We start from the raw sequence: 23,964 nt of genomic DNA, 5'->3' as shown, positions 1-23,964 counted from the left end.
AGGGAGCAGGCAGGGCCACTGCAAACAGAGGGGGTTCTGGGCCGACAGCTGCCACCTCCTCAAAGGGCGCTCTGTGTGTGTGTCTGGCAGGCAGCCCTGCCCGTGCCCACCCGACTGCATCCAGCTGGCACTGGGGCTCCTGAGCTGGGAGCAGCAGCTCAGCCTGGCGCCTGGGCTCCCAGCCACATGCGCCCGCTGTCTCAGAGGCCCCCTCTGCCACCCTGGCCCCTCCCTCCCTGAGCCCAGGCTGCTCCTCCTTCCTTCTCTCCAGCTTCGGCTGGATTCTTTTCGCCCACTGTTTCTGTGTTCTTTCCCATCAGCCCCTTCTCTAGGAGCCCAGGCCAGAACAGGGCACGCAGTGGGGGAAGAGCCCCTCCACACCCCTGAGTATAGGGAAATGGAAATCCCGGGGAGGGGTGGAGCAGGGGTCATGACCTCCAAACTGTCTAGCTCCTGCCTCCATCTGGCCCCCAACAATGGCTTACAGCTGCTTATTCGGGGAGGGTGTCACTAACTCATCCCTTAGCACAGGAAGAGGGATCTCTGGCCAGAGCCGCACTTACTCCAAGGCAGGGATCCAGCACTCTGGGAAGGGGGTTGTCCCCTCCCACCCCAACTGCATCCCCCCATTCCCCAGCAGGCAAATGATCCCAGCATGACTCAGTCCCACGAAAGACAGGCTCTGGAGGCCTCACAACTAGCAATTCACACCAGAAGGAACAGCTGGGGTGCCTGATCAGTTGCCAGCACCCCGAGAGGATCCTTGGGGGCCAACCAGGGCCCCAGGGAGACAACGGTTATTGTTGTTCCTGGCGCTGGGAGGGAAGGGAATTTGGACCCGGCCACAGAGTAAATCTGGACAGAAAAAAGCTTCATACTCAGGTGCCTGGACACCGAGGCCTCGCAGCGTCTAGAAGGCCGAGGCCTGGGAGGTGGCTCCTTCTCCCCAGCCCAACACAAGTAACCAGGGCCCTCTCTAACAGAGGGACTCCAGGCCCAGGAGAGCACAGTGAGCCTTTGGGGGCACTTGTGGTCCCCGTGTGATAGTCCTACATTAGCATTGTGCTTTTTGTCACCATGGATGAACTGACATCAATACACCCTCATTAGCTAATGTTCACACTCCGTTCAGACTGCCTTAGTTTCCCCCCACTGTCCTGTCCTTTTCCTGTTCCCAGATCCCATCAAGAATCCCACATTACATTTAGCTGTCCTGTCTCCTTAGGCTCCAGTGGGCTGTGGCCACTTCTCGGACTTTCCTTGCTTTGGATAACCCTGCCAGTCTTGATGAGTACTGGTCAGGGATTTTGTGGAATGTCCCTCAACTGGGATTTGCCTGGTGTTTTTCTTATGGTTAGCCTGGGGTTACGGATTTTTGGGAAGACCTCTGAAGTAAAAAATCATTCTCACTACATCATATCAAGGATGGATACTGTCAACGGGACAACTTGCTATAGTTACGTCAGCCTTGATCATGTGGCTGACACAGCATCTGTCCGGTTTTCTAGTCTGTACTCTTTGGAAGGAATGAGGATTTATGCTCCGTCTCCTGAGTACAGAGTATCTACATAAAAACGTTGGGAACTCTTCTGTGGGAAATGTCTCTGTTCTTTTTTTTTTTTTTTTTTAAGATTTTATTTATTTATTTGACAGACAGAGATCACAAGTAGGCAGAGAGGCAGGCAGAGAGAGAGGAAGGGAAGCAGGCTCCCTATTGAACAGAGAGCCTGATGCGGGGCTCGATCCCAGAACCCTGGGATCATGACCTGAGCTGAAGGCAGAGGCTTTAACCCACTGAGCCACCCAGGCGCCCCGGAAATGTCTCTCTTCTTCATTTATTTATTTGCTTATATCAGTATGAACTCATGGATATTCATTTTATACCTTGGGTTATAATCCAATACTACCTTATTTGTTTTGCATGTATTGATCTTGCTTGGGCAATATGGAGTTCTTTCAGTTGGTGCATCAGATTTTCTCAAGAGAATCTAGAAACCCAGATTGTTTTTTGTAAAATTGCTGGCTTTTGAAACATTGACTGAGTGAGCCAAACAGAATGCTTTCATAGGCCAACCCCAGGCAGCTTGTGGCTCTGGTGTCAGAGTACCTGGTTTGAGTCTGGCTCTCCTGCTTGCTCCTGAATCATTTTGGGCAGGTGCATGAGTTCATCTGTCTGGGGCTCTGTTTTCCTCATCTGTGAAATGGGAGGATGATACTTCCTGGGTGGTTGAGAGGATTCAGTTGAATGACTCAGGGAAAGTTTGGGGCACTGGAGCTGGCACAGAGCCCTTGCTTTGTAAACGGCAGGGACCGTCATTGCCACATGCACGAGCCAGGCAGCTTCCAGAGCAAGATCTGGGCTTGTTTGAAGGAGACCTAGAAGAAGGCTTTAGGGTTGGGGGTGGCCAAGGGGACCCCGTGAGCTCTGGAGTGGATGAGAACAGGGACTACCACCCAAGCCTGGTTTTCAACTTAAAAGTTGATTTCTACTACTCTGTAGTAATACCACATTGATGGGGCGGGGGGGGGGGTACTCAGACTAGATGTCCTTACTTACTCTAAAGTGTGAATGACTACCTCTCCCAGGGATGGCAAGTCAGCCTGGCACAGAAAGTGATGCTCAGCTTAGTGAAGTGTGTGGGGAACCCACCGGTCCACCAGGTGAGACCTTGGTGATCTGTCTTGGCATCACTTCAGACTTATCCTGTGACCTTAAGCAAGTCCAGTTTCCAGTATCCTTGAGGGTAATTCCACAGTCTCCTGGAGGGTGGGCCCTGGGGGCTAGGGAAGGGCACTTCCTTGTGTCTCCCCCATTCACAAAACCTTCGGTATGCTCTGCCTGAGAAGCTTCTGGTTAGGAGAGGGGGTTAATGTTCAGGTCACCAGATGGCTGCGTACACAGGGAGACCATTGTGCCCCTGACAAGGCGTCTTTAGGACCTGATGGCAGGAGGGAGATAGATGTATTAGTTTCTTACCGACGCTGTAACAAATTCCTACACACTCAGTGGCTTAACAATATGAACTTAGTATCCTATAGTTCTGGAGGTTGAAAGTCCAAAATAGGCTGGCGGGGCTACCTTTCTTCCGGAGGCTCTAGGAGAGGATAGCTTCTCTTGCCTTTTTCAGCTTCTAGAGACTGCCTGCATCCCTTGGCTTGGGACCCTCATCACTCCAACCTCTGCTTCCCTCCTCCCATCTTCTCTGCCTTTGGCCCTCTTGGATTCCTCTTATAAGAACCTTGTGACTTCAGTTGGGTCCATTCAGGTAATCCAGGACAACCTCTCCATCTCCAGATCCTTAATTGAATCAGAGCTCCAAAGCACTCTTTGCCTTGTAATGTAACCTAATCGTAGTCTCCAGGGTTTCCGATGTGTACGGGAGGACCCCTGGCCCCCCAAACTGCTCCCCATCTGAGCCCCATAGCTTGAATCCTGGCGATGGCTGAGTGTGGCCAGAACAGGAACCTTCTCATTCAGCTCAAGTGGCATCTCTTGCTGGTGTTAGGAAAAGCTATAAATGACCTATGGCTCCCGCATACCATCTGGCAAGACAAGGCAAAGAAGCCCAAGAGGCAGGGACCCCTTGACCCTGAAATTCCAGAAATTTATCTTTAAAAATGCACTCATGAGTAGCCAAAGATATACATGACAAGGCTGTCACTGGCAGCTCTCCTTATTAGCAGGAAAACATGGGAACAACTTACATAGTCAATACTGGGCTCTACTTAAATAAATTGTGTAATATTTACATGATAGAATTCCATCCTGGCCATCACCACCAATGACAGAGAGTGACATGGAAATATGTTTACTATAGACCGTTAAGTGAAGAAAAATGGGCTTCCAAATAAGTATGGTCAGATCCTATTTTCATAAAAATTCACATATTCATATTTATGTCATATATTTGCATTGGGGAAAATGGTGGAAGGATAGATAACACAGTTATCAGCCATGGTTATCTTGGGGTGGGGTGAGATTTTGGTCACTATGTGTAATATTTAGAGAGGGCCTATTGGGAGCTCGGACTATGCTGGTTAACAAGTAGGGTTTTGGGACGCCTGGGTGGCTCAGTGGGTTAAAGCCTCTGCCTTTGGCTCAGGTCATGATCCCAGGGTCCTGGGATCGAGCCCCATATCCGGCTCTCTGCTCAGCAGGGAGCCTGCTTCCTCCTCTCTCTCTCTGCCTGCCTCTCTGCCTACTTGTGATCTCTGTCTGTCAAATAAATAAATAAATAAATCTTTAAAAAAAAATAAGTAGGGTTTTATCTGTCTTCGTGGATTAGAATTTCACAGGAGACTGTTTTCAGAGGAGGGAATGGGGTTTTGTTGTAACTAAAATTATTTTCTCTGTTTTCCAATGTTTTTCAAATGAACATCATTACTTGTACGTTTTTTTTAATAGTATATACTTTTTAAAATAGTGGTAAAACACACATAACAGGAAACTTAACGTTTCAGCTGTGTTTTTTGGTTTTGTTTTGTTTTTAGATTTTATTTATTTATTTGACAGAGATCACAAGTAGGCAGAGAGGCAGGCAGAGAGAGAGGAGGAAGCAGGCTCCCCGCTGAGCAGAGAGCCCAACACGGGGCTCGATCCCACGACCACAGGATCATGACCTGAGCCGAAGGCAGAGGCTTTAACCCATTGAGCTACCCAGGCGCCCCTCAGCAGTTTTTTTTTTTAAAGTTTATTTATTTAAGTAAACTCTACAACCAACGTCGTGCTCGAACTCACAGCCCTGAGATCAAGAGTCACAGGCTCTTCTCACTAAGCCAGCCAGGTGCACCCCATTTTAACTACTTTTAAGTGTACAATTCATGTCTAGAACTTTCTCATCACCCCACACAGAAACTGTCATCAAACCAAAACTCCCTTTCTCCCCCTTCCTGGCCCCTGGCAGCCACCATTCCACCTTCTGTCTCTAAGAGTTTGCCTGTTCTTGGGTGATTTTGTTTTTTAAGACAGGTTTGTGAGGGGGAAATGCAACTGCCAAGTCCTAGGAAAAGGCAAGCCCCTGTGGACGGGTTCCCATAGACACTCTGGGGCCTGACCCCCAGGAGATCCAAGCGAACAGCCAACAGAGCAAAGGCCCTGCGGTCAGTCCCCCGAGGACCCTGCTGCCCGATTGCTGCCCCCGCCCCCGCCCCCGCCCCCAGCAGGCAGGAGGCCGAGGGGAAGGGACTGGCCAAGGGCTCCCAGAACCGGACAGCTGAGCTGGGTGGAACCACGGGCTCCCACCTCGGCTAGCTCCGAGGGCCCTGGCCGTTGGCCTCCTGGTTTTCTAGGATGTTTGTAAACACCCAGAGACCAGAACCCCTTCCAGGAACAGGCCTGCATTCTCAGTGACTGCGACAAGTGGAATTTCACTGTCCGCTGGAAACAATCCCCAGGGCATTGTGTTTCTGAATCCAGGGATGAAGTCGCCTGCCTGAATAGTGTGCATTCTCGAAATTAGTAAGGAGCCCCAAAGAGCTGTCGCCACATTGAGGTCACGCGCGTGAGGCCCCAGAGCAGCCACTCGGTTCTCAGTGAGGCAGCCGTGCCCGCCCTCACGCCCCCATCAGCTGCTCTGCTGCCTGGAGGCCAAGGGTCTGCCACAGGGGCGCTGGGAAAGTCTCTCTACTCCCCGGGACTGAGACGGACCCTTGTGGAAACAGGACGGAACTCACGGTAGGGAGTGAGATCTGCACTTTGGCAAGAAGCTGGCCTCCCTGTCACCTTTGGCCTCTGGGGGCAGGACAGGGCCCGGGTTCTTGTCCTGCCTTATGAACTTCAGCATGGTACTTACGCTCTAAGCATGTTTTCATCCCCTCTGTCCAATGGGGCTTAATAAAGCGGCAAAGCGGCCCCCAGCGCCAGGGAGCCCCCTCCCTATTTCATTCTATGTGGAAGCCCCCCTCCACCCCCCCCACTCCCCCCACCCCCACCGAGAACTGCCCCGGACAGGGTCTACGGCAGACAGGGGCTGCTGCGGCACCAATGGGGAAATACCCGTTAGCTGCTGCGTGGGAGTCGGAATCAGTGACTTGCCTCTCCACCCACCAGCCGGCCTTCTCTGGCCAGGAGCTTTCTACTTCTGCTCCCCTGAGGCAGGAGTGGCCCCGCCCATCCTGATGGGGCTAAAAGGGGAGGCTAATAAAGATGGTGGAGGCTGGCCCAAGTCCTGGCCTCAAGGGTAACCTCTGGCAAGTTCTTTGCACAAGGCCTTGGGCTCAATGTATGATGGGAACAATGTCTGGCGGAAGGTTCTGGAAAGACAAGGCTGCATATCACTAGGATGACAGACCTTCCCAGTGGAACGGAGTGATGCTTACTGCGGGGCATCCCAACGATGCCAGGCTAAGACCTGGAGATCCAGATAGAGGAGTGGAATTGGGCTCTGCCCTCCTGGCCTGCCTGCAATAGCAGGGGCTTCCTGGAGGAGGCAGCCCTCGAACAGGACCATGAAAGATGAGCAAGAGTTCAGGGGGCCTGTGTAGGCAGCAAAACCGGTGTGGAGAGGGGCTCCCCTCCAGGGTCCAACAGCCTGACGCCCACCTGTTCCTGGGGAGAGACAAACCAAGGTTTCTGAAAGCAGACCCTTAGTGGGGAGGCCTGCATTCAAAGCACCACAGAGCTAGGGCTAGGACCCAGGTTTTCTGCCTTCTAGTTCTTTCCCTGCTGGGGAGAAAGCCCATGTAAGGAGAGGGGAAGAGAGGGTTAGAGAGGGAAAACCTCCCTTGGTGAGCCCAGGCAGGATCCCCTCTTACTCTCTGGCCTCTGGGCACACGGATTTATGCTGCTGAATAACCCAGGCCACAGTGAGACTAGGGAACAAGGACACAGCAACCCCTGGGCCAGCCGGCAGCCGGAGGGCGCCTCATGGCCATGACTCAGCTTGGAGAGAAGCCAGGGCAGCTGCCCGAGAGCTCTGTGCGTTGTGGGGTATTGTTCTTGCTGCCAGCATCTCAGGCTCTTGAAAGGGATCTGCCTTTGGGTTGATTTAATTTTACTTAATAAATATATTTGAGAGACAGCGAGAGAGAGTGAGGGGGTAGGGGCAGAGAGAGAGGGAGAGAGAGAAGCTCAAGCAGATTCCCCGTGGCGCAGGGAGCCTGACGTGGGGCTTGATCCTATGACCCTGAGATCGCCATCTGAAACCAAAACCGAGAGCCAGGTGCCCAACCGACTGAGACACCCAGGTGCTTCGTGGGTTGGTTTTAAATGGTTTCCTTCCAGATAATCCGTGTAGCCAATCTCCAAGGAAGGAGCCTTTAGCAGTCCTGAGGCCCGGGGTAGCCTAAGCCCAGCTCCTCCCTGGGGGCCTGGGGCCTTGCCGTAGTTGGCAATGAACCAGTTTGCCATCAGCATGCACAGAAGCCCGGGAGCACTCTGGGTATCCTGCTGCTCCAGCCTCGCGGGCTGCCTCTTGTCCAAGTGCACACTGAGTGGGACAGTTGCCGTAGCCCCAGTCTGTACTGCTTTATACTTGCCAGGAAGCATCTCCGTCTCACAGAGCAAAAGTGAGGCTGCATGAGGCAGCCAAAGTTAAATAAGAAACAATGGTGCCAGGACTGATGGTTGGGGTGTGGTCCCAGCTCAAGGTCAAGGTCAAGGTGGTAGACCTGGAGAACACACAAAGAGGCTGAGATGAGAAAGGGGCCTGGCAAGCCATTGGGGAGGGACACCTGGCTGGCTCCATCAGTAGAGCACCAGACTCTCGATCTCAGGTTTGTGGGTTCGAGCCCCACATTGGGTATGGACATTACTTAAAAATAAAATCTTAAAAAATCTTAAAAAAGAAAAAGAGGAGATCTTAAAAAATCTTAAAAAAGAAAAAGAGGAGAAGCCTTAGTTTGGGAAGATAAAGACAGAGACGGATTGAGATTGGAGATTGAGCATTTGGGAATAATAGTTTAAGGCAAATTCAGACTTGCTCACTAGACCTCAGAACCGCTGGGCAAGCGTGAAAGAAGGGTAGTGAAGCCCCCCCCCCCCTTTTTAAAGCAAGGTCTACACCCAACATAGAGCTTGAACTCATGACCCTGAGATCAAGAGGCGCACATTCTATGGACTGAACCAGCAAGGCACCCCTTGAAGGCCCATCTCTTAACTGCATAAAACCCATCTGCTCTGGGGCACCTGGGTGGCTCAGTCATTTAATCAGCTCAGGTCCTGATTCCAGGGTCCTGGGATCGAGTCGCCTGTTGGGTTTCCTGCTCAGTGGGGAATCTGCTTTTCCCTCTTCCTACTTGTGCTTTCTCTCTCATGTTCTAATAAATAAAATTAAAGGAAAAAACCAAACTCATATGCCCTGAGAGGTAAGGCTAACTGGATTCAAAAAACGTTTAGAGCAACTCACAGATGAACGCACCACAAAACTAGGTTTGTGATGAATCAGGTCCTGTGGCATATTCCTGCTGCATTGGTCCGGTTCTTCAGAGAAGCAGAAGCAACAGGAGACGGAGAGCCTGCCAAGTCCCATGGTCGGCCCATCCGTGGGCTAGAGACCCCGGGGAGCCAGGGTTGGGGGGAGCTGATGGTGTATGTCCGGTCCAAGTCTGGAGGCTCCTGGAACCAGGAGCACTGGTGGGTGGGAGAAGGATGTCTGAGCTCAGGGAGAGAGCAAATTTGCCTTTCTCCACCTTTTGTTCTATCCAGACCCTCAATGGATTTGATGATGTCCACCCACACTGGTGACAAGGGTCTTTACTCAGTCTACCTATTCAAATGTTAATCTCTTCCAGAAAAAGCCCTTCCAGACATGTTCTACCACTTATCTTGGCATCCCTTAGCCCAGTCAAGTTGGTACATAAAATTGACCATCGTGCCTGCCTTGTTCAAGTGCCCCTTCCAGAAACAGGGCTGGTACCAAAGAACGTTCGGGGCTTAGGCATGATCTAGTCCAGTCTCCTCCATGGACGGCCATTCTCCTCCTAGGTCCAGCCACATCTCACCCAGAGCACTGAGCTCCATGCTCAGAGACAGGCAAGCAGAACTACTTGGCTGAATCTTGTCTTCTCAGTTGGCTGAGCGTCGGAATCTTGAGTTTGGCTCAGGTCATGATCTCGGGGTCCTGAGATCGAGCCCCTCACTGGGCCCCATGCTTAGTGCATAGTCTGCTTGTTCCTCTCCCTCTGCTCCTCCCCCAAACTGGCACTCTCTCTCTCTCCCAAATAGATAAATAAAATCTTAAAAAAAAAAAAAAAAGTTTGACTCAACGGGGAAATGCTCATGGCATGTACTACAGGGTAAACAAAGGCACCAGTGCAGTCCAATATAGTTCTATGATGATGGAAACGTCGGGTGCCCACACCGTCGACAATTATAGCTCCTAGTCACGTGATTGATTACTGAACACTTGAAATCCGTGGTCTGTGTGAGGAACTGAATTTTGAGTTCTTTTCTTTTTCCTTTTGGATTTTGAGGGCTAATGAATTTAAAATTTAAATTTAGGGGCACCTGGCTGGCTCAGTCGGTAGACCATGTGACTCTTGATCTGGGGGTTGTGAGTTCAAGCCCTACTTTGGGCGTGGAGTCTACTAAAAAAAAAAAAAAATTTTTTTAAATTTTTTTTCTCTTAAATCTCCACACGTGGTGAGTAGCTTCTGTGTTGAGCTGCATGGGTATGAGTGTAATTCCAACTGCCTTAAGGAAAGTTCTATAAACACATGGGGAAAAGTCTGAAAGTATCCTGAAACGTAGCAGTTTTCTCTGTTGATAAGATGATGAGAGATTTTAAATCCTGTTGGATTTTTCTGCTTCCAAATTTTCCAACAATGAGTGGTTTCTTTCTGTGATCAGAGGAAGGGAGAACCGAGCAGGCCAAGCTCACGCTGGCAGGAAGGCCGCGGGGCGGGCTGGGCTCTCGGGAGCTGGCCCATCCGCCTCGCACGGGGCTTGTTTTGACAGGAGTGTTGTGCCTCTGGTGGCTTGGGGCTTCTCCAAGCGGCAGGCATCCTAGCTGACACACTGCAAAGCCCGTTTAGCGGGTGTGAGCACGTGTGTGTGTGTGTGCACGGGGGCCTCCGTCTGCTGCCAGCCTGCAGCGCGGTGTCCCCTCTTCAGCTGTTGTTTGCTGGGACTTGGGTGGGTTTTGTCGTCTGACTTGCTCGCTTGCTTTCCCTGGAGCCTTCCTTCAGCGGCTTTTCCCAGTGACTGCTTAACTTTAAGGGGCTTCCTGCGAAACTCTCTACGGGGGCCTCCGAAGACTCCTCGAAGTCGGAGAAAGTTCCTGCGGGTGCCGGGCGTACTCATTACGGTTTGCTGATGTGTCAGGAACTTAGGAGGCTGAATTATTTGAAGTGGCAAGACTACAGGGAGATGGAATTTTCCTAAATACATAGCTGGAGGCTTTTTTATGTTTAATAAGTAGGGAGGCGACGCGCAGGGGTTCTCCAGCTTGAGCGGGTCAGCGTCCCCCGGCTGCTTGTGGGAAATGAGATTCCTAGTGTTCGCGGCCCGCCCCCCCCATTGTTTAATCCTTCCCCCTTGCTTTACAGATACAGAAATGCAGGGAAGGGGAGGCAAGAGGCCAAGCCATGTACCCAAGCAGGTCACTCTGCGATGAGGGTGTCTCACTAGACTGCGCCGGGGGGTAGATGACTGGGAATGGGCAGAATCCCCTCCCTGGGTCTCAGGACTCCAACCTCAAATTCAAAGGCCCCATAATGGAGCTCAACAGGAGAGCATAACGGAATCGTGGGGTCTGGCTTGAGGGCAATCTTGATGAGGCAACTGAGACCCAGAGGGTCGCCCCTGCCCCAGATGGTCGTTCTCTGGACCCCAGAGCTTCCAGACTTAAAATGTCTTCTGATTGTCAGTCCTGGGGCCTCCAACACAGATGGGCTTGGGTTATAACGCGAAGATGTTAGGGTGGGGGGGGTGCTGAAGAGAGCAGAGCAGCTGGGCAGCGGCCCTCCACACTCTGAAGACTCTGGCCACTCCTCCCTCTGAGGGGGCACCTACCACAGCCCCATGTCACAGCTGTGGCCCAAGGGCTGGGGACAGCGCGGGACACTGGGCCGAGTTTGAAGACGGGCAGCTCCGTAACTTCTACTAGAAAACCCACACACTGTGATTCATGTTGGTGCCTTCAAATTTGAAGCTCGTTTCTCTGGGTCAGGGACCATTTATCTGCATCTAACATGTCGAGGCTCGCCGCATCTTTCCAACATATGGCCTGTGTGTGTCCTGTCTCTGTGCATCTGTCAAGGCCGTGTGGGCAAGGGGAAGGCTGACTCGGCGGTGCTGGAACCACGGGCTATGCTGGGAGGGGGCACCTGGCTTCGCATGGACTCATCAGCTTCCCAGCCTCCCATCCTGGTTTTCAGAGAAAGGGAAGTTGGGGGGCACCTGGTAGTTTACCTGAGGGAGTCCCTCATCTCCTAGGGAAACGTTCCAGGGGCCGTTTGGAAGATCATTCTGGAATGCCTGCTAGCCCAAGATGGGACACAGTGAAAACCCCCTGACACCTAGCGAGCTCGTGGCTACGGCAACCCCGCATCCCTGTGCTGCCCACCCCTTGGACACCTCTCTGTGAGATGGACAGGGGAAGTCTAAACCGGAGGTTGTCTTTCTTTTTTAAAAAATTATCTTGAAATACTTCAGAAAATAAAGGCATAATGAATAACGTAAGAAAAATCCATGTCCTCACCTCCCAATTTAAGATATAAAACCACATCTGTTAACAAAGCTCCTTTTCTTTCTCTGATCATAGAACCTTCCCTATCCCGTGAGAGGTAACGGCTATGCTGAGTATAGTGTCAATCACCCATTCATTATATATAATTATACTTATATACATGTTATATATATGTAATTATATACCCTTCTTATATTCTGAACCAAGGTATAATATCTTTTGCAAGTTAAAACATTTTTTTTTGAGGTGAGAGTCACGTAACATAAAATCAACCATCTCAAAGTGTAAAATTCAGTGGTATTTAGTGCATTGGCAGTGTGGGGCAACCATCACCTCCATGTTCGTGTTTTTGAACTTCAATAACCGGGATCACACGTTAGGACTGATGCTGCTGGCTTCTCTCCTCCGCCCTGCTTACGAGGCTCATCTGTGCTGACGCGCGGCCCTCCTCACTCGGCTCACCGCTGTCCCGTGTCGCACCGTGTGACTGCTTCACGACCGATCCCTTCTCCTGATGGCTACTGGGTGGACTCCGGGTTTTAACGATCACCAAGGGGCCTGCCTCCTTGTGCTGCTTCTCCAGGATGTCAGCCCAGGAGTAAAGTTGCAGTGTCAGGGGCTGACAGCAGTCCCAGATTAGACATCGCCGAAGTGCTCCTCAAAGTGCTAATTTATGTTCACAGAAGCCTGGCTGTCTTGGGGAGCCGGGGGCCAGGTGCACAGTGTAATTAGAGTAACCTAACACTTGGAGAGTGTGCTTCGTTTAATAAGACTCCGTGAGGGAGGCGCTCAGTAGCTTCCTGAACAAGGTGTCTGAGACTCAGAGGGACTCGGCCCCGGATCCCAGCACAGGGTTAGGATTGAAGGTTAGAGGCAGGTCAACCTGGGACGGGGCTCTCTCCCCCCGCCCCCTTGTACCTTACTTCAGCATGGGTCACAGTGGACCCCATCAGCTTTCTGAGGTGATAACACAATAAACGCCGGCTGGCAGACCACGGAGAGGCGACCCTGAAAGGGTCTCGGTGGTGTGGGCCATTCCAGGCTGCGGGGAAGCAGGGCAGACTCTCCTGGACTCGCACATTCCATTTTCCTTGTGGTGGTCGACGTGCTTGTGCCCGAATATCGCAGCTGATAGTATTTGGGGATCTAAGTTGCCCTAGGAGGGCACGAAAAAAAGAAAAGGCTTTACAGAGAAGTCGGAGGGTGGAAGTGTGAGCACACCCAGGGAAGGAGGTACCATGGGAGAGGCAGTTAGGATTCCTGGACTGTCCGAAGAACTGTCAACTGGGCACCGGTCCGTCCTCCCCGCACTCCCTGAAACCAGGCGGCCTCCCAAGAGGACAACCCTGTGTACCTTGCTTAGCACAGAAACCTGGTTCTGGAGCAGAGCTTAAGCCTGAAGTGACACTTGAGCAGACGCCTGTCTGGACAAGGCCTCGGGGTGTCTCAGTTGCAGAGAGTGGCTGGGCCGCTGCCCCAGGGCGGGGGCAGAGTTGGAAGCCGAAGGGGTACGCCCACACCTCTGGGGTCCTTCTGCCACAAACTTTCGGCACTGGGAGTGCCAGCGGCCACTCCCCAACTGCAAGCACCTCCCCGTCTTTAGTTCTTCCGGCCCCTGCACTCAGGTCTGTGGGTCTGGAGCCAGAAGGCGGTGAGAGGCAGTTGCGCTTGGCCTGCCCGGCCCCTATCTGACCCTCCAGTCACGAGATGTAGGTGTGATCACCGGTGGTTTCGCAGTCTGACCTCAGGCAAGTTTCCTCTTGTGAAAAATGAGGAGGATCTGACAGATGGCCCGCGAGGAAGCAGCTGGTGGTGGGACCTCTCCACCACTTGCGCGCCAGGGCTCCCAGCCCAGGTCCCCCGCACCCGCTCCCACGGCTCAGCTCACGCACGATTCAGCTCGCCACGCCGTCTCTTCTTCCCTAGAGACCTTATGGCGCACTCCTAATTGGAGCACCATGTTTCTTAGGAAATAGGTGAGCAGAACCGCATAAGGAAGCTCGTTTTATTCTTTGAACTTACGCTGTTCTGGGGCAGTTTTTCAACATTGGGAAGGCATCGGATGCCCTAGAAATCTGACACACGCATCTGGGGCAAGGAGAAGACAAAGACTGACGGCAGAGCGCGGCCGGGAAACAACCTTCAGGGATTCTCCACAGGCCATGGCCCAGCCAGGAGGTGGCCTTGGGCCATCCCCCTGCCCTTCACACCAGGCCATGGCCCCAAGGCCCACGGTGCCCTGCCCAACTGCCTCTTAGCACTGACTCGGTCTTTCCACTTTCCTACCCCAGGGCAAAGGGAAATTGTTTCCTTTGGAGTTAGGCAGAAGACTTTTCACTAAATGTGGATGTGAAGAGCTACACACAACATTATCCACTTGTTCTTAAAAGCTGTGGGCTAGGTGTGCCCGGGTGGCTCAGTCGTTAAGCATCTGCCTTTGGTTCAGGTCATATCCCAGGGTCCTGGGAGCGAGCCCCCTGTCGTGCTCCCTGCTCAGCCGGCAGTCTGCTTCTCCCTCTCCTGCTGCCCATTTGCACCCCCACCCCGCCCCCTGCTCCTGTTCTCTCTCAAGTAAATAAAATCTTTTAAAAATTAGAAAAAATAAAAACAAAAAATAAAAAAAACTGTGGGCTAGATGATGTCTGCCACGGTTCAAGCAGGGCAGATGGAAAAGAGGATTCTGGATTGAACACGGACGGTTAACACCTCTGTCGGCCCCACTACCCCGCTGGCCTCAGGACACCCACCGGGAAAGGCCAGGCATTCCCTGAGGCAGCTCTCAGGCCTTGGCGAGCGAGGCAGGTAGAGGTGGGGACAGGTGGCCACGCTGGCCATGAAGGCAGGTGCCACCAAGGGCACGGACGGGGCTTAGGCAGGAGCACAGCCGATAAAGAGGAAGGCCCGAGGGTGGTCACAGGAGACCTGAGGCCCACGCCACTCTGCAGCCAGAGCGCCCAGCATGCTGCGAGAGGTCAGGCAGGGCTGGGAAGACTCCCGTCTCCTGGGGCCTGGTGTACACTTAGGAGAAACAGCCATTCATGCTCCTGCCCCAGCACCAGTCTCGCCGGCCGGGTTCTGTTGCTGGGAACTGAGCCCCAACAGCAAACAAACATAGGGGGCAGAGGGGTCCAGGAGATGGGACAACATGTAATTTGCAAAGACCAGGCTCCGAGTTGTTAACACGAGCCCAGGATCTGGGGAGGCGGGGAGTGTTCCTGCCACCGCATTCCTGGCCGCGGTCAGACCTGCGGGGTGGGAGCGGGGCTCTGGAGGCCGCCCATTCTGCCCTGGAACAGCTGGGCACGTCTCAGTCCTTTCCTATACACAGCTCCGTTCTCTCTCTGGCACAATTGAAAAACAAAGCCAAAAACAATTCATTATTAAAAACTCAAATCCAAAGAGAAGTACAGAGAATCGTGTAAAGGACGGGCTGTCTTCCTCACTCAGATTCACCAACCACCAACACATGGCCCATCACTTCTCATCTCTGAGCCCACCCACTCCTTGGCGACAATTTTAAGGACCAAATGGAGAAATGCCTGTTGGTTTATTATGAAGAATTGAGTGTTCTGGGTACCGCTGTTTGGCTGACTTATCACCGATCACCTAATGCCACCCCCGTCTTCCACAACAGGCTCCAGCCTCCGCTCCCGCTGGGGGCAGTCAGATGATCCAGCATCGGCCGGTGAGACACACAAGACAGCTGGCTTCGAAGCTGCTTTTAAAAGTCTCATTGCAGGATGACACACGTGGGCACACAAAGACACACCTGCACCTGTACCAGCCACAGGAAACAATTTCATCAATATGATGAAGTTAGTTCAACACAAGTGACTTTTTTTTAAAAAAGATTTTATTTTTAAGCCATCTCTACACCCAATCTGGGGCTTGAACTTAGAACCCCGAGATCAAGAGTCACATGCTCTACCAACTGAGCCATCCAGATGCCCCAGTGCAAGTGGCTTTTCAAGAGGTCCTATGGAGATGAAGAGAGAGGCAGCTGAAGTCAAGGCAAATGAAACTGTTTTAACTGTGAGTGTCCGGGAACACGGAAGTAAGATGCACAAAGCTGGCAGAAAGGGCATCTGTGACAAGAATGGGGTAAGAAAGGCGCCTGGGTGGCTCAGTGGGTTGAGCCTCTGCCTTCGACTGTGGTCATGATCTCAAGGTCCTGGGCTGGAGCTCCGCGTCGGGCTCTCTGCTCAGCAGGGAGCCTGCTTCTCCCCACCCTCGCCTGCCTCTCTGTGTACTTGTGAGCTCTCTCTCTCTCTCTCTCCATCAAATAAATAAATAAAATCTTAAAAAAAAAAAAAGAATGGAGTAAATAGCTGCACATTCCTTGACAAGCGGCCAGATTCTGCCAAAAGGGGTGAGGCTGGAGGGGCTTTCTGCTTCACTGGCCACTTGGAGTTTATTTTCCACTTAGTGCAAGACACATGGTTCCAGGGTGTCAGGAAGGCTTGCCTGTGGCTTTGGAGAGTCAAGAGTGGGGTTCTCTCAACTTGCTTACAGTGCTTGCTGTTTTGCTATACAAGAACCCCACTGCTTCTGCTTGCAGCAGCCTGCCTAGTCTACAGGGAGGGGTCGGTGGGGCCCTGATGAGCCCAGAGCCTCCCGAAGTCTGGTGGCCGGTGGTGGCCACGCAGGACTGGGGAGCGGGGGGCTTTCTAAAAGACGCGTAGATGTGTAAGAAGTCACCGAGTGGGGATCAGATGTGTGTAGCAAACCCGCTGGGAAAAGACCCACTAAGTCAAGACGGCAGAAAGGAACAAACCTTTGTGCGGCTGTCAATTTCATCTAACGCAGGGCCCAGCAGGGACGCCTGTGTGAGGACCGGCTCACGGACAGAAACTGAAGGGCAAACACGTTAGGGTGCTCCCTGACTCGTCCGCCTTCCCTCTCCGCACCTTGGAGCACAGCAAGAATAGCAAACCCACCGTGCCAAGAGCCCAGGGTGCTCTTGCAGCTGCTGTCCTAATCTCGGTGGCTTCAAAGGCATGAAGATTTGCTAAAGAAATAAAACCCTAACTTGCGATGGGCTCAGCACCGTTTATTCGGGGGCATTCTAGATCATTTCTCAACCCCAACAAAGCGCCGGCTCTCGCACCGCTGCTGCGGCCCGGCGGCTGAGACGAAGACCCTCGGGAGGGAGCACGGGCTGGAGGTCTCAGGACCCGGAAGGTGAGGGGCAGTGAGCAGAGGATGATGCCTGGAGGATGCCATGCGGCAGGACTGGCATCTCAGTCTGGGCTGTGGCTCCTGGCCGGTCTGGATGTCCTTGCCCTGACCAGAGCGCTGCCTTGTCTTACCTTGCAGGACTGCCCCGTTACTCCTGTATCCTGCACAGGACCATAACCAGGCCTTACAGCCACCTGTTCTGATGCTGGCCCAAAGGCCTCTCTGGCCACTTCGAAAATCCTTTATCGGAGTGGATGTGAACAGACAATGTGTTCCAATGCAGCCAGTAAACTACCTTGCTGAGTAGTAAGGTCCATGGCCCCCTAACTATGCAGTGTTGAGGATGAGGGCTTGGTTGCCATGAGCGTCTGACCACGTATTCGAGGACTGGATGGTGGAACCCCAGGTGTGTCATTAGCTCATCTCAGCCTTACTACGAGGTAGTGGTGTTCCTCGTACCATTTACAGACCAGAAAACAGAGGCTCAGAAAGCCCAGCTGTGGTCAAGGTCACAAGGCTGGTACATGTCCAGGCAGGGACTGGCTCCCAGTCTTTGGAACCCTACCTTCCCCTAAACCTGTCTGTGTTACTCAGGACACCCTGACACAAACACTCCAAAAGCAAACTATGGGGTTTACTGCTTTATTACTATTAAGTTTGGAATTTAAATTTTCCTAAGGGGTATAGAAAAGTCTTCTGCAGTCTTCTTTGACTGAGAAAAGAATTATTGAGGTGGGGCACATCTTAAACTGACTTGAAACTTTGGGAAGAGGAAAAAAAATGTCTCTAATTCAGCAATAATACATGCTTATTTTCCACCTAACCTTACACTAGTAAGTGGGAATCTGGTTCAGAGAGAGGAAGAGGGCAGGAGAGAAGCAGCAGCGGATCAAGAACAAAACTGCCAGGGACCCGGCATTCCACCCACCCTCGTGAGCCTCCCTCCCTTGGTCTCTGGGGCAAGGCCGACTCCAGAACCGGCCCCAGAAATTCACTCCTAGGGTGGCCAGCTCTCCTCCCGGGGGCCAGTGCAGGTAGGCTGGGACGTGTGGGCCTGGCTGGTGGCCTTCGCAGGAGAACAAAGGGAGGCCAGTGCTGTCCTCATCTTCACCAGCCTCTCGCAGAACCAACTTTTATTTTTATTTTTTTCAAGGACAAACTTTTAAAAGTAAAATGGATGAAACCACATGAGGTCAAGATACAAAGACAGAAATTCAACGTAGAAAAAGACCTTGCTGGGAAACGGTTGGATGAGAAACACCGGAAACATTTCACAGACGCACCAGAAGCTCACATTGTAAACAGGATTAAGCTGCTATTGGTTTCCCGCATTAACATCAGGGTTTCATTTTGCTCAGCCTGAGATCTCGCTCGATTTCAAACTGCCTGTGGTCCACTCGGTCTAGAAAAGCCTTCCGTTCAATGTACCTGGAAGAAAATGTAAGATGTTTGTGAGCAGACTCCTGTAGGAGAAAACCGTCTCCCCTGCACTGTCCCGCCCCCAGGTATCCCCTTGACCGGCGGGCTCCCCGAGTTAGAGCAAATGCAAACAGATGACCACAGCTGATGCCCGGAGTGACCACCCATGACTCGCCCAGGAACATCCAAACCACTCGAATTTGGTCTAAACAACGATGCTTCTGGCTCCGAGGTCACTGCAAGTAAAATGGAAAAGAGAAAGCAACCACCTGTCTGGGGGTTCGGCGGCAGGAAAACGCGGTGCTTTTGTAACAAGGTTTTAGGTACAGAAGAACACAGGCTGAGTCAAGCATGGACTCAGTGGGGGCCTCTGTTACCCATCAGCTGGGCCACGCTGGTCAAGGGCTCAACATCTCTCAGCCTCATTTTTCTCAAGAGCAAAAGAGTGATGTTTCTTGGTCTCAGTGGTGGGCTGAGATGGTCGGGGAGAGGAAAGTACGCATCCTGCCTATCTACGGTACATCAAACCGAGAAAAGGAGCATCTGATGATGGAAGAAACAGGGCTTGGTAGGAACAACTTTCTGGAGCTGTCATGACGCTCCGGTGGGCACATAACGCGCTCACTTTAAGGGATTCCACTGCTTTCAGTGCCCTCCTTCCTTCCCCTGCTCCTCTCCGGTGTCCGCTGCCCACGTGGGTCCAGAAGAGGCCTCCCCGAAGTTTCTCTAGGGGAATGAGAGCCAGAGCGGCTTCCCGGAGTCCACCTACAGGGGCCCCTTAAAAGACCGGTGCTCGGCATCCGGGGCCGGGTTTAGCAGACACGGCTTCCCCAGGTGCTCCCAGGCGGGATGGGAAGGAAGGAGGCACAGGGCAGAAGCGGGCAGAGGAGGAGCGGCTGGCAGCTTAGAGAGACGCAGCTGCATTTTAATGTACCTTCTTGCCATAAAGTGGGCCGTGTCCTGCCCGGGGTGGGGGTGGGGGTCTCTTCTGCTAATTAATCTATTGAGAGAGCAAAACTGCCATTGAAAATAGCAGACATAATTGAATCTCTGCACTCATTTTTCTTTTGTTGCACTGTGTAAAATGTGCATCTGTCATTACAAGGTCATCATGTTTATGGCGAGAATGGCAGCAGGCTCAGGAGCCTGTAGTATTCCTTGGCTGGGTTCGGGGCCTGCTTGCCCTCCTGAGCTGCCCTGCGAGCTGCGGCCTGTCCCCACGACTTCCCGCAGAGGCAGAGGTGGCTCTGAGTTCTGACTGCCACTGGCCAGCTGTGGGACTCTGCATAAACCACATAACTCTTCCAATTCTGTTTCCTAATCTGCCAAGAGAAGAAAAGAAAACGAATCACCATCCGTACTCTGGAGGGCTGCCGTGTGCACTGAATGAAACTGTCCACTGTCAGGAGCAGATGCTCCAGAAAATGGCAGCTAATGCTGTCACTGTCGTTTTGGGAAGCCAGCTTCTGCCAGGGTCCTGAGGAAAACAGATCCCAGAGGGGAGCAGCCAGGTCTCTTGATGGGTATTATCAGCGACCAGGTCAGGGGTCAGGAATAAGCTGATGTGTCCACACCACCAATCAGAGGCCAGAATGGCTGGAAACAAACAGTAGGACCTGCTCCTAGGTTTGACATAAGCCCTCAGATTTACGTCACTGACTTAGCCACCAGATTTAGCCACTGAAACACAGGACGCCTGGCTAAATGGAAATTTCAGGTTCCCCGGCAGACAGGAAAGCCACAGACACCGGACCCCCTTTTGATAAAGAGAGAAGACAAGGCGGACTGCGGCGGGGAAGCAGACAGCCCACAACTCGCTTGCCTTCCACCCATCACCAAGGGGGCTGCGATTCTCCAGAGGGGGCTGCTAACCAAAATGGACCGAAGGGCTTGGCCACACTACAACCACCATCCTCCCCCACCGTGGTTCATCAGCCCTGGGTGAAGGTCGAGATGGGAACCAGTACTTTGATAGCCCTAATTGCCCCTTGAAGTTCAGCAGGAAAGAAAGGGTGCACCCTGGCTAGAGAGGAATTTAGGACGTGTTTTAAGAGAGTCATTACCCAGTGCTATCTGTCAGTGTGCGTGGAGGGAAGGAAGAGGAAGTACGTGGCTTTGAGCATTTGTGGTCTTTCTTCTTGATTGTCCTCTAAGGAGGAAGTGAGACTTCAATGAGGATCTCACCGAGCATGAATGACGGCCCTGCCGGTTCCTGGAGCGGTGCCAGGTCCAGCTGACTTGGAGACTCTCAAGACTGAAGCCAGTCTGGGGGCTACGCAGGCAGGTGCAGGCAGTGCTCAGGTTCAGGGGAGGATTCAGGCAGCCAGGAGGGGCACATGTGCAGAACACAACTGAATTCTCGAGGGCAACGCAGACAAAGGCCATCAAGGCAGGCCTGGCGACTTCATCTCCCCATTCAGAGCCATGTGCAGCTGCTAAGAGCATCCAGCCAAGAGCTGCCCAGGAACCAAACTTCTATCGGACATGGACCACCCCCTTCCCCGCCTCCCCCCACCGCCCGGCCGAGACAGGAAAGGTGCCGAGGATGAGAGCGGCTCTGATATTTACTATTTGTTTGCACTGGGCAAGATACTTAATTTCCGTGCCTTATTTTTCTTCTCTGTCGAACAGGAATAAAAATGACAGTACCCCGCGGACCGTGCAGTGAGCCTGTGGGAAGTGCTCTGTAAACAATAAAGAACAGCTAAGCACTGAGGGGTCTTGCTTCCCATTTCTAACCTGACTGTATCACTACCAAGCCTCATACGCCGGGACAGCCGCAACAGGGGCCAGGAGACCAAAGGGTTTGTGGGGCAGGCCGCCTCCTCCAAGGTGGCCCAAGTAGATGGCCTATTTAAATCGCGCTTCAGGAAGTTTTCAGGCACCCTAAGTGGGTTACAGCCCCAGAACACAAGCATCAGCTGACGAGAGCAGGGGCGCCTTTTTGGCCTGGGCCCGGCACTCCTGGGGACCCAGCCTGATTGGGCCCAGTCCGCTGGGGAGCTGGGGGCTGTGGGTGGGGGACATCATCCCTTCCTGTCACTACTGCTCTATGTGGCCCACTTATGAGGAAGTGGCTCTTTACTTTCATTAATCAAACATGCTAATAGCACCAAAACCTAAGGGGCTTTCTAGCTTTTCCTTTCAGAACCAGGTTAGATACAATAGGTTCTGGCATCTTTTGATCTTCTGACCCAAATTACTTTTCTGGTACCAACTGTTTGAGATCCAGGCCAACAAGGAGGGAGAGTATGCGACCTGGAAACCTCTTGAGGCCCAGTGTAGAAGAATGGTGACTTTAATGAAGTTTCTCCCCCTGCTTTCCTCCCATCTCACCAGATGTTGATGCTGGTGCTGGTGCTGAGAGCGGGACTCCTGGGGTCATGGAGGGAGACTGGAGAAAAAACGATTTTCTCTGGGCTCCCTTCATGCCTCTCCGTATCACAAACATACCTGGTTTCCAAACATCTTGCTCCCTGACCTTCAGCTGACCTTTCCTGGCCTTCAATTTATTTGCCAGTGGCAGCCAAGCCCAGGGCTGCAGTGCGCTCAGGCACTGTGCCACGATTCCTGCCCCAGGCCTGCCGGCCTCCAGCTCGGCTGGTCGTGCCCGCTGCCGGGCAAGCTGTGTGGTCAGGGATGGGGCTGGAGGGAGTAAGTGCGAAACGCTGCTCCAGAAACGCTGGGCCGACCCAGGGGTCTGGGGCTCAGGGCAAGAGCAGCGGCTCTTGGCTGGGCGGATGACTGACTGTCTTGGGTATGGGCATTTTAAACAACTCTGCTGCCTGGAAAGGATGCCTGGGCAGAGACATCACTCTGATGGATCGATCATCCCCTCTTCTCTGGAGGGGCAGATTCTTGTCCTACTGGGTTCCATAATGAAGTCACGACTGTCTGGGGGCTACTGGGTCAGGCATTTAGACAGTGAGGTGGCTCAGCACCTGTTCTGTGCAGGGTCCTCTTCTGGGTGCTCACTGGAGGCTCACTGTATACAAAATAGAAGATGACAACACACTCCAACAACGTGATATGACTGATGGCTCCTGGGGAGGGGGGTATTCCAGAGAGTGGCATCTGAGTCAAACCCTGAGTGACAAGAGCGTGCCATTGTGGAGAGGGAGCTGGAGGAGCCCTACAGAAGCTGAGCCATCATAAGCAGGGCGGAAGGGGATATGAGGTGGGCAGGGAAAGGGCCTAGAATGCTAGGGTAAGGAGCTGAACACTGGCTGCTAGGGCTGCTGGGGGCTTCCATCAGGGAACAGAGGAAAAATAGTTTGCATTAAAAAAATCCTTCTAGCTACTGTGGGGGAGGAGGGAGGGAAGGGGATGGGCAGACAGAAGCAGGGACCACGACAGATGTCTACAGCCTGTACTAGAGTGGTGGCAGTGGGCATGGACTGGTGGCAGTGGGCATGGACTGGTCAGAGGGCACGGACTAAAGTATTTTACGATACGACTGTCTACTGGCTTTTCAGCATGTGAAATGAAAGAGGAAAGCAAGGATGACTCTTAGGTTTTTAACAGTTGGGGGATGGTAATGGTGTCATTTTCTGAGAAGTCTGAGGAAGGAGAGTTCATGGAAGGAAGGGCAGGTATTTGGTTTTGCAGGCTAAGTTTGTTGTGTGTCTTGGACATCAAATGGAGATGTCAACCCAACAGCTGGTATGGGAGTCTGGAGCTCAGTGGAATGGTTGCGCAAGGGAGAGCTTTTCTGGGAGTCATCAGCAGAATGCGGCACCTAAGCCGTGGAACTGGTAAGCTCTGCAGGGCGGGGGGTGGTCCGCGGGGAATGCGAGGACAGACAGCTGCCCAGAGCTCAGCCCTGGGACTTCCCAAGTTTAAAAGCCCAGGGAGGGAAGAGGGAATAGCCAGGGAGGCTTGAATATGCCCCCAAGCCATATCTGCCACCTCGGTGGAAAGCATTCCTGAAGGGTTGACAGGAAGACATCCTGAGGGAATTTAAAGGAATAAGGCTCCCGGCTTCCCACCTGCAGTGGCGCCCCTGACAGTGCGGTCAGGAACGGCAGAGGGGAGAAAGAAGAGTGAGCAGAGGACTCCTGATCTCTATAAACACACCAGACAACTCCTGTTCTTATTTAATTCTCATCATAAACTGGAGAGGTGTGGTATACTGAAGAGTTTCTGCTTTAGAGACGCAGACATGGGCTACGGCTCACGGCAGACTGGTAGCAGAGCCAGGATTTAAATTCAACCGCAGTTTTTTTTTTTTAGACTAATCTGAGAGAGGGAGAGAGAGAGAGAGAGAGAGAGAGAGAGAGAGAGATGGAGCACACGAGCAAGTTGGGGTGGGGAGGGGCAGAAGGAGAGAGAGTCTCTAGCAGACTCCCCACTGAGCGAAGAGCCCAACACGGGGCTTGATCTCACAACCCTGAGATCGTGACCTGAGCCGAAATCAAGAGTCAGACACCTGACCAACCGCACCACCCAGGCACCCCAGTTTCAACTCAGTTTTGCCGTAAAATGTCACACACAGATTAAAGTGAATAAAACGGGGGAAGGCAAACGCCCCGTCATAAAGCAAGTGCTCACGTGGCCATTGGCGGATGAAGAAATGGAATGCAGGAAGCCCGGAGGAGGCCCCTGCACAACTCTCCCACCGATGCCCGCCCGGCCAGGTGCGAACTTGCTTGCCTTTGAAGGTTCTGTGCCCTCGACATTATGGCCCAGTTGTGCCTAGTTCTGAACTTGACATAAATAGACTTATACTGTGAATTCTTCT

The 23,964-nt window shown here is 52.6% G+C and overlaps 1 protein-coding gene across 3 annotated transcripts in view; it reads right to left on the bottom strand.

The window, feature by feature from the left end:
• Window positions 1-15,156: 15,156 nt before the first annotated feature.
• Window positions 15,157-23,964, bottom strand: part of CFDP1 (craniofacial development protein 1) — a 128,041-nt gene continuing 119,233 nt past the window's right edge. For 2 of the 3 annotated variants that reach the window (XM_080829271.1, XM_080829273.1), the window contains one exon: window positions 17,912-18,233. In XM_080829271.1, coding sequence (XP_080685397.1) covers window positions 18,143-18,233 — 91 coding nt within the window. In that variant the 3' untranslated portion in view covers window positions 17,912-18,142. Of the gene's footprint in view, window positions 15,403-17,911; window positions 18,234-23,964 lie in introns of those variants that run through there. The other variant, XM_080829272.1, reaches the window with a different exon arrangement.

The sequence above is a fragment of the Martes martes genome (assembly GCF_963455335.1).
Source record: "Martes martes genome assembly, chromosome: 17".
Classification (NCBI taxonomy): Eukaryota; Metazoa; Chordata; class Mammalia; order Carnivora; family Mustelidae; genus Martes; species Martes martes.
The sequence above is the reverse complement of the archived record's forward strand: the minus strand, read 5'-3'. Positions and strand labels throughout refer to the sequence as shown.